Genomic DNA, 10,295 nt, shown 5'->3' on the forward strand with positions numbered 1-10,295 from the left:
TACAACAACTAAATGGGGAGTGTGAGCCTCCTATCTGGGTTAGGAAACAGCAGGCCTAGGGACTCTGCACTCTGTCTGCAGTGAGGACTGAACTAGGTGGAACTGGCTGAGACCAGAAGAGGGGCTGGAGTTAGATGTGAGGCAGGGCTTCCCACAAAATATGGGTGGGAGATGCTGGAGTGAGCCACCGAGTGAGATTCCTTCTATGCCATGAGAAAAGGGGCGAGGCCTGCCTCTTCAGGACCACACCCTTCCTCTGTTTGGGTCTGGAGGACAGAATGACTGACCCGTGGAGGATCATGTGGGCTGGATGGTTCTGAAGCAGGAGACAGCCAGTCAGCCACCTTCACTTTGCCTGGAAAGAGGAGAACAGGAAAATGGAGGCAGGACCAGGAGTGGGTGTGTGTGTGGAGGGGTGGGACAGAGGCAGTGGCTACTCTGCCTCAGGTGAGCATCCCAGCAGATCGGTGCGCTCGTCCCCTGTCCCAAAGACTGGATTCTCCAAAACTTTGCCTTAAGCTGACGTCCTACCCACAAATATCCCCATGGCCTCTGGAATGGGAAAGATCTGGATTCTAGGACTAGCTCTGTGAATACTAGCAGGTGACCTTGAGTAAATCATTCACACTCCCTATACCTTGGTTCCTTGTGGGTAAATGGGGGACCAGTTACTATACGTCAAAGACTCTAATGTAGCACAGGGCACACAGTAGGATTCCACAGTGTGCACACACAGATTGAATATGCATAGCCTTTATACTATTTTATCATAATGATTGCCCCCTCCCCATTAGACTTTGTGCTCTTTGAGGGTAGAATATTGTATGTTTCATTTCTGAACAGGGTACACAGTAGGTAGCCAATGCCTGTTTATTGAATGGATGCATCCAGGAATGAATGAATGCATGTCAGTTTTCTTTCTGCCAGTCCCAGGCAGTATAGGGAGAAGCAGTGTGGGTGGATGGCAGGAAGGGGTGGGCTACTTGCAGTCACTCAGCCTGGCCTGGGGTCTATGATTTTGCCTCCTACACCCACAGAAGAAGGGCAGAGCCTTAGAGATTGTCCAGGCAACTTCTTCAAAGCACAGATGAGGAAACTAAGGCTTAAAGAGGGGAAGGCACTTGCCCAAGGTCACACAACCCCTTAATGGCAGAGCCAGGATTGAGAATTGGAACTTAGGTTTCCTGATCTCCAGCCTAGGGCAATGCACACGCTTCATTGCTTCTTTGGGACTGTTTCTCTAGGGAAGGAAAATGGCTCTGTGAAGCCCCATTCTAATGTCCTCCCCCCTCTGCCCTCTGTTAGTCCTTTCTCACATCTAGCTCCAGTCCTTTCCCTTTCACCCGATTCCATCTCTGTTCACTTGGGTCTGGCCTCTGAAGGCTGGCTCCGGCCTAAACCGTTACCACCCAACTGGGAATAAGGATCTTCCCTAGGGTTCCAAGGCTCAATTTCCTTTCCCCACCCTCGGCCCCAGGAACTTGCGGGAACCAGTGATGGGGAGGGATGTTGGTTGAACCGCTGGTGCCCCCTCCACGGAGAAGGGACAGAAGGAGTTGCTGCACAGATCTCCCCGGGATGGGGGGTGGTGGTGCGGTGAGCAAGGCTGAGAGTGGGAAAGGGGTGCGGGGAGCCCCTGTTGCTTCTCCTCTTTGGGGGGTGGCTATTAGGTAGGCTTGAGGAAGGCGGAGTTTGGGGGGCCAGGGGCGGGGCTCCTGCGCTGGGAGGAAGAGGGGGGGCGCGCTGGCTCCAGCTCCGCTCAGACAAAAGGCGGCGGCGGGAGCGGGCGGGAGGCGGAGCGGCGCCGCGAGGGCCTCAAGGTGACACCCGCCCCCGGCCCCGGCCACCCCCGGCCCGGCCCCCCAGCCCGCCTCCCCACCCCCCAGCCCCTAGCTCCCTACCCCCGGTGCCCTTTCCAGGCCCCCTCCCCCCGGCGGGGGGTGGGGAGCAGTGAGGGCCCCGCCCCCTCCCGCCCCCTCCCCAGGGCCCGCGCAGGATGCCCTCGGCCCCCGGCAGCCCCCCGGGAAGCCCTGAGCTCGACGCACCCCCTCTACGCCATGTCCCCCCCTGGCTCGGCCGCGGGAGAGAGCGCCGGCGGCGGCGGCGGAGGTGGCGGCCCCGGGGTCCCGGAAGAGCCCACGGCGGCGGCGGCGGCGGACGAGGGCCCCGCCCGAGAGGAGGTGAGAACAGGCGGCGCCCCTTCCCCGGGCGCGGCCGCAGCCTGGCCCCCCATTCCCCGCCACGCGCGGCCCCCGCCTGTTCCGCCGCAGCGCGGCCGGCGCCCCGCACCCCGAGTCGGCCGCCGCAGCCGCAGTCCCGCGCCGATGCCCCCACCGGCGGCCGGAGCTGTCCGCGGTGGCGGGGAAGGGGCTGCGCCGGGGGCGGGGCTGGGGGGGGGTCCTGGGCAGGGGGAGGGGCCTAGGGGTGGAGCCTCGCGGACCCCGGGCGGATGGGGTGGGGACGGTGGCAGGAATCCTGTTTGGCGGAGGGGATGCTATCTTGAAGGCCAGGAAGGGCGACTTGTAGGGGCTACAGAGGCAGGAGAGTACCATGGGGAAATGGTGGTGGTACCTGAGCTGTGGTCCTAAGAAGGTCAAATGTGTACAGAGGCGACTCCCCCTGGGGTCACTGGGAGTGTGTGAGTGCACCTCTCTCTTCCAGTGTCCATGCAGCTACCCCACTCCCCCGGGGGGGGGGGCCCTAAGCCCAGGAATCCTTCAGAATGTTGGAAATAAGCATATCCCTAGTTGGGGGCCCTACTCTTCAGTCCTCTGAACCTGGAAACAAAGAGACTGAGGAAGGTACCAGTAGCACTGCTCCCCTCCCCCAATCTCCCATGCACACTCGTGCACACACACACACACACACACACACACTGCACTAGGGCAGAAGCACATGGGCAGGGACAGACCTGCAGGTAGAGACCCTTTCAGATGTGCTGTCAATGGGACACGTGCACACTCAGGCAGGCCCACAGAGGTGCACATCTACACACCCCTCAAGGACAAGGCTCCTGGAAGGGTGGTACATGTACCCTAATCTTGTTTGTATATGCTGTGTGCTATTGCCTAGCCCACCTACCTAACTACACTTCCAGATCTTTCCTCTCATTTCACACCAGGTCCAGGGCCCGCTGTCTGTGACTGTGCCCTTCCTTTCTACCCTTTTCTCCCTTTCCGTGGCTAGACTCCAGGTCAGGCCTGGGGAACTGGAGGAAATCAGGATCTCAGTGGTGTGTGTGTGTGTGTGTGTGTGTGTGTGTGTGTGTGTGTGTGTGTTGGGGGGAGGGTTCCTAAAGCTAGACAGCAGGGAGGGGGAGTGGGAAAGCACAGCCCACCACCAGAAATCCAACTCAATTCTCATCTATTAAGTGGCTGCTGGGTGCCAGCACCATGGTGGGCACCCAGGATGCAGAAAATGAGACTGCCCTCAGGAGCACCCAGTCTAGACGTGTAAACAACTCACTGGGGTGACCGTGGATGGAGTGGGCCAAGTGTTTTAACAGGCCCCCAGAGAGCCCCAAGAATCATTTTGACAAATGACTGGACGGCAAACGTCTTCCTCCCTACCCCCCTAACCTGGTCTCACAGCCCCGCTCGCCAGCCACTTGTCTCTGCCCTTCTGGATGTCTTCTCCTGGACTGCCTTCTACTCAGAGATGCCAGTCCTCTCCCTCTCATCTTAGAACAGGGGAGGGATGTTAGGGTCCAGGGAGGAGACTTACAGGGGGCCTCGGGGTCATACTGTGGGGAGAGTCAGAGCTTGGGGTTTCCCGAGCACCCACCCCCCACCCCTCCAAAGGAGGTATGAGACTAATTGTCTGTGAGGGACGGGGAGGTGGATGGGTCAAAGAGGGCTGGCTCCTCCAGAACCCAGGACTCAAAGAATCGGGAAGATGTGAGGGTCCCACCTGTTAAGTGGGAAGGTGATGTCAGTGGGTCCCTCCCCACTTTCCTGGAACACCTGGAAGGAGTCCTGGCTGGGGACCTGCCTTCGCTGATGCCTATCTGTCCTCCCTTGTCTTCCCCATCCACACCTCCTGTTTCATGGCCATCTTTATGTCTGCCTTTGGACTCTGTTTCTCTGGGTGCCATCCTATCCATCTGTGTCTTCTCTGCCACCCGGGCCTCCTCCCTCCGTCTCTGGCTCTGATCCCTCTCTGCCTTTTGGGGTGTCTGTCTCTCTCCACACTTCCCTGTATTGGTGTTCTGTTCTCTTTTCCTGTCCCCGTGCCTCACTCTGGGTCATTTCTGCATTTATCTTTGGTCCTCGGCTCCCATCTTGGTCTTACCTTTTCTCTCCACGTCCCTGTCTGCCTGTCATCTCTGATGCTGGCTTCCACCCCTCCATCCATCTCTGTGCCGGGTCCTACCACTCCGTCTCACTCCCCATTCATCTCGGACCTTCCCCTGCCCATGTGAGCAGCAGCGTCCCATCCAGCCCTCTTTCACCAAGTCCCTCTGCCGTGAGTCCCACTGGAAGTGCCTGCTACTCTCGCTGCTCATGTACGGCTGTCTGGGGGCCGTGGCCTGGTGCCACGTAACCACGGTGACCCGCCTCACCTTCAGCAGCGCCTACCAGGGCAACAGCCTCATGTACCACGACAGCCCCTGCTCCAACGGCTATGTCTACATCCCCCTGGCCTTCCTGCTCATGCTGTACGCCGTCTACCTGGTGGAGTGTTGGCATTGCCAAGCCCGCCATGAGCTGCAGCACCGTGTTGATGTGAGCAGCGTGCGGGAGCGTGTGGGCCGCATGCAGCAGGCCACGCCCTGTATCTGGTGGAAGGCCATCAGCTACCACTATGTCCGCCGCACCCGCCAGGTCACCCGATACCGCAATGGAGACGCCTACACCACCACCCAGGTGAGGGGCTGGGGGGGGTGCTGGGACCCTGACTGATTGCCCCCAGGGGGAGGAACTCAGGCAGCAGTGAGCTCTTGTGGACACTGAAACAGGAGGGCAGTAACAACCATAATAATGACGGCAAACACTTAGCAGCCAGGCCCTGCCCGACATACATCATAAATACCAAATCATTTCTTTAATCCTCATAACAACCCTATGAGGTAGGTAACTACTATCCACATTTTACAGATGAGGAAACTGAGGCCTGGAGAGGTTAAGTACCCTGCCCAAAGTCAAACAGCTAGTACGTGGTGGAGCTGGGATTTGAACCCAGGCAGTCTGGCTCCAGGGTCTGTCAGGATCTCAGCTTAGTGCTTAATGGTTGGAGATGGCTTCACATGCACTCTCTCACAGCATGCTCTCACCCGTTCAGTGAGGTGGCTGCTACCAGGTCCTTTTTCACAGGTAAGGAATCCTAAGCTCATTGACTTGCCCAAGGTCTGCAGCTTCTAAGTGGTAGTGCTAGACTCAAACCCAGGGCCCTGGATCCCAAGTCCAGGGCTCCCGGAGGTGGGAGTCCGCTGGCAAAGAGGTGGAGGTAGGCACGGGAGGCCCCATGGAGAGTGGAGAGGTGGGGGCGGGGGCTAATTAGCACTTCCTGGACCCGCCAGGATTAGGCATCATTAGAGCCCTGGAAGAAGAGGAAATTTTCTCAGTGGAGAGTGACCTCTGTCTCAGTACTGGGATGGGTAAACAGAAGCCTGGGGCCTGTGAGAATCACGGAGGGGGCTGGGTGAAAGCTAAGGTGGGAAAAGGGAGACCAGAGACAGAGACCGGTCGACAGGGCCCTCCTCGGCCCACTTGTGAACACACCTGTAAAAGGGAAGAAGGGGCAGCGTGGGACTTGGGAGACCGGGCGGAAAGGTCGGGCAAGCCCGACGGGCAGTTCAGGGCCAGCGCCTGACCCCCTGATGAAGCAGGGCTTAATTAAAATTAGCATGCACCCGGGGAAGGTCCGACTTTCAGCCCATCCTCCTCTCTAATGGATGACGCTGAGGGCCTGCGTTGCTCTGTAAAGCAGATGGTAAGATCCTACCGGGCTCCAAGCGGGCTCTAAAGCGGGGCAGGCTTAGGGTATGAGCGGGCAGCAAGAGCGGCGATGGGGCGGACGAGGGTGAGCCGACAGAAGCGACTCCCGCCGCCCTCCCCGGCGCCGCAGGTCTACCATGAGCGCGTCAACACGCACGTGGCGGAGGCCGAGTTCGACTACGCACGCTGCGGCGTCCGCGACGTGTCCAAGGCGCTGGTGGGGCTGGAGGGCGCGCCGGCCACGCGCCTGCGCTTCACCAAGTGCTTCAGCTTCGCCAGCGTGGAGGCCGAGAACGCTTACCTATGCCAGCGCGCGCGCTTCTTCGCCGAGAACGAGGGCCTGGACGACTACATGGAGGCGCGCGAGGGCATGCACCTCAAGAACGTGGACTTCCGCGAGTTCATGGTGGCCTTCCCGGACCCGGCCCGGCCGCCGTGGTACGCCTGCTCGTCGGCCTTCTGGGCCGCGGCGCTGCTCACGCTGTCGTGGCCGCTGCGCGTGCTGGCCGAGTACCGCACGGCCTACGCGCACTACCACGTGGAGAAGCTCTTCGGCCTGGAGGGCCCGGGCTCGGCGAGCAGCGCGGGCGGCGGCCTGAGCCCCAGCGACGAGCTGCTGCCCCCGCTGACGCACCGCCTGCCGCGGGTCAACACGGTGGACAGCACGGAGCTCGAGTGGCACATCCGCTCCAACCAGCAGCTGGTGCCCAGCTACTCGGAGGCGGTGCTCATGGACCTGGCGGGGCTGGGGGCGCGCTGCGCGGGGGCGGCGGGCGGCGGGTACGCGCCCGCGTGCCGCTACGGCGGGGTGGGCGGCCCGGGCGCGGCGGGCGTGGCCCCGTACCGGCGCAGCTGCGAGCACTGCCAGCGCGCCGTCAGCAGCTCGTCCATCTTCTCGCGCAGCGCGCTCAGCATCTGCGCCAGCCCGCGGGCCGGCCCGGGGCCCGGGGGCGGGCCGGGCTGCGGGGGCAGCCGCTTCTCGCTCGGCCGCCTCTACGGCTCCCGACGCAGCTGCCTGTGGCGCAGCCGGAGCGGGAGCGTCAACGAGGCGAGCTGCCCCACCGAGCAGACGCGCCTGTCGAGCCAGGCCAGCATGGGGGACGACGAGGACGACGACGAGGAGGAGGCCGGGCCGCCGCCGCCCTACCACGACGCCCTCTACTTCCCGGTCCTCATCGTGCACCGGCAGGAGGGGTGTCTGGGCCACAGCCACCGGCCGCTGCACCGCCACGGCTCCTGCGTAGAGACCTCACTGTGACCTCCGGGCGCCCCCCCCCCCCCGCCCCGGCAGGCCCACCGTCCTCCCTCCTGCCCCTCGTCGGACCGTGCCCCTGGCGTGTAGTGGGGGGAGTCGTGATGGTGACTGAGGCTGTGCTGGGCACGGCGCGGGGAGCAGGGAGGCGAGGGTGCGCGGGACGGACCCCGATGGGGTCCGGACCCCCCCACCCCCCGCCTTTCCTGTACATAAAGAGACCGACGGGTGGGAGCGCGGAGGGCGGCTCCGGGGAACCCCGCCTGGACACGGTCGGCTCTTCCAGCCCCGCCCCTCAGTTCCTAGGGGGACACCTCCCCTCCCTCCACGCACACTCGCACACTCGAGATTTCCCGTTCAGCCTTTCAATGGATCTTCTGACTGTTAGCGGCGACTGTGCTGTGGCACCGCGTGGGGCCCGTCGCAAGGGCGAGGCCTTCGCTGTGCAGCTGGGGAGGTCTAGAGGCAGGAGGGGGCTTTTTTCCTTCGCTGCCTGGGCCCACCAGGGCCTCTCTCTACGGAGGGGGCGGTGGTTTGGGTGAACAGCCGGGCTGGCTTCCAACCTACTAATGAATTCAGTGGGTCTGAGGCCGGGGCCGGATGTCAGCCCCGATGCTCCATCCCAAAACCGTGCAAATGTTGCTCTCCTCTTCTTGGCGCTGGCCCCAAAACATCGGGGTTTCCTTTCTGCCACTCCGTCCACTGCTGTTTATCTTGCTGGGTCCCTGGAGTGTGGGTCCTGGAGGGACTGTGCTCACACCGCACGCGTCACTCTCCTCCCTTCCCTCTTGCCCTCTGGCCCTGAAGAGCAGTTGCCCAGGGAGGAGGGAGGCAAAATGTGGAGGGTATGTACCTCAGTCCTGTCTCTAAACTCTGCAGCCTCCTGGCAGCAGCCTCCTGACTGGGGTTCTGGCAGGGCTTCTCCCTTCAGGGGGTGAGACAACCCCCTACCTGCGTGTTCATTAAAGCTGGTCAAGGTGAATGCCTGGGTGGGAAGAGTGGGAGACAGACCCGGGTGACAAAGGGAAGCTCTCCTAGCAGGTGGGAGTGGGCAGTGGAGGGAAATCGAAAGGACCTCCAAAGGTGGGGGTGTCTGGGTCGACCCTTGCCTTTCCCAGACTTGGGGGTGGTGGTGTGAAGAGCTGTTGTCCCCACACATTACCTCTGCAGGGCTGAGGATGTCTTCATGAGCCCTGACTGGAGAAATACTCAATTCCAGTGGCAGGGTCAGAGACAGAAATTCTCTAAATCTTGCCCGACTCCCTCTGTCCTCCTCTATCCCATGAGCTGAAGCCCTGCAGCGTGCCCCAGGGTCTTCAAAAGGGCACCTTGCCACCACCCAAGGGCGGTGGTCCCACGTCCTGTTCTCCTAAAGCTCTGACACGGCCTTTTCTCTCCCACCACTCCCACCCTGATGTGCTTCAGTGTGCATGTCTGTGTACAACCCCCTGCCCTCCCAACTCCCCTGGCTAAAGTTTTCCCAGCAGACTCAGTGCCCAGGGACTGAGCTCGCATTTCAAGCTGGAGAGGATAACCCTTGGGCCGCCAACATCGCTCACCCCTGATGCTCCTCACTTTGTCTGAGCCATATGAGCTCCTCCTTCCCCTCCTTCAGCCTCCTCTCCCATCTTCCTCCAGCCTAGCCAGGCCTACAGCTGCCAAGGGCATGACCGTCACCTATGCAACATCTCTGGCTCCCCGTCCCCCTTCCCTGGGGGACTTGGGAGATACAGATTGTGGGGACACCGTGGCCAATGGCCCATCAGGGTTGAGCTTTCCTTTCCTGTGGAGATGGCTGAGTGGGAAGGCAGAGGAGGCGGGAGAAGGGGAGGCTTGGGCAGGAGGGAATAGCTGCCCACTAGGTTTCCCTGGGCCTGGGAAGCCATGGCCACCTGCTTGTCAGCACTGAACCTTTCTGGACCCCGAGTCTGTGCTCCTTGGGGCCCTGGCGGTTGGAGCACCCCTCTTTCCTCGGAGGGGACATCTGTGAGGTCCAGGTGGTGAGCCGTGGCCGCAGGCCCCAGTTCTTGGCCAGCTGGCACCGGGATGTCCTGCCCTTGTATGGAGGCAGCCTGGCCACTTCCCGGCTCCAAGGAGGGAGGGACTCAGCTCCTTCTCCCTCGGGCCCATTCCTGAGACCGAGCCTGAGCTGGGAGGAGGGGACAGGGGACCCCCTACTATTATTTTTGCCTGTATTGACCATTTCTGCCTAGGTCTTACACAGACAGCCTCACCTTCCACACACGCACAGACTTAAGAGAGAAAGCGATTCTTTGGTCTATTTTCTCGGTAGCTTTATTGATTGCCAGGGAAAACGAAAACCAGAAAATTAATCTCTAAAATTAAACTTCACACTGAATGTTCTTGTTTCTCTAATTAGAACTTCTGCTAGCAGCTGTGGCTATGTACACACACACACACACTCACTCACTCACTCACACCCTCACATCTACACGTTTGCACTCCCGAACTGTCAGAGGGTGTCAGGCACAGACAGACTCTAGGTTGCCCAGACAGGCACACAAGTGCAGTCACTCCCAAGCCCCCTTTGGTGCTCTGCATGGCGCCTGCTTGTTGGAAAGAGTCCCTGGAGAGCAGGCACCCCTAGGCTGTGGCTGCAGCCCACGACCCATCCTTTGGAAAGACCACGGGTCTGGAGGCTCTGGACTCCTCAGCAGGGTGGGGGAGGATGGGAGATGGGGCTCAGCCTGAACCTATTAGGTCCTCTCGTGGCCCTGGGGGTTGATGTGACTCCTGTGGGCAGCTACAGAGCGATGGGGACTCTCAGAGGGCACCTGGAAGGCTCCGTATGTGCCGAGGACAAGGGCTTGTGGGGGTGGGCTGGGCCTGCCTGGGGAGAAGACAGGTCTCTGTCAATTGGGTGCATCACACTGTGGCCTTTCTGTCGTGGATTTCCAAGCGCAAAGATTGTACAAATCAAACGTGGATAATAAAGTTGCGGATGACTCACTGACTTCCCTCCCCTGTGTGGCACCTCCCCCATGCTCTCCTCCTCCCAGCAGAAGCTCCCTGGTGGGGGCAGTGGGTCTGAGTCCCTCCTGTCACCTCTGTTTCCCCCTTCCCAGGTTGTGTGTGTGTGTTGGGGG

The 10,295-nt window shown here is 60.9% G+C and overlaps 1 protein-coding gene across 1 annotated transcript; it reads left to right on the plus strand.

Annotated features, from left to right (window-relative positions):
- Positions 1-1,735: 1,735 nt before the first annotated feature.
- On the plus strand, positions 1,736-10,162 carry TMEM151B (transmembrane protein 151B). The gene is made up of 3 exons (XM_025890717.2): positions 1,736-2,180; positions 4,425-4,865; positions 6,067-10,162. The coding sequence occupies exons 1-3, from the start codon at positions 2,058-2,060 to the stop codon at positions 7,192-7,194; spliced, it is 1,692 nt and encodes a 563-aa protein (XP_025746502.1). The 5' UTR covers positions 1,736-2,057; the 3' UTR covers positions 7,195-10,162.
- The last annotated feature ends 133 nt before the right edge of the window (positions 10,163-10,295 follow it).

This window comes from Callorhinus ursinus, unplaced genomic scaffold (genome assembly GCF_003265705.2).
Source record: "Callorhinus ursinus isolate GAN/ISIS: 27379988/994484 unplaced genomic scaffold, GSC_fseal_2.0 scaffold22, whole genome shotgun sequence".
NCBI classification, from domain to species: domain Eukaryota; kingdom Metazoa; phylum Chordata; class Mammalia; order Carnivora; family Otariidae; genus Callorhinus; species Callorhinus ursinus.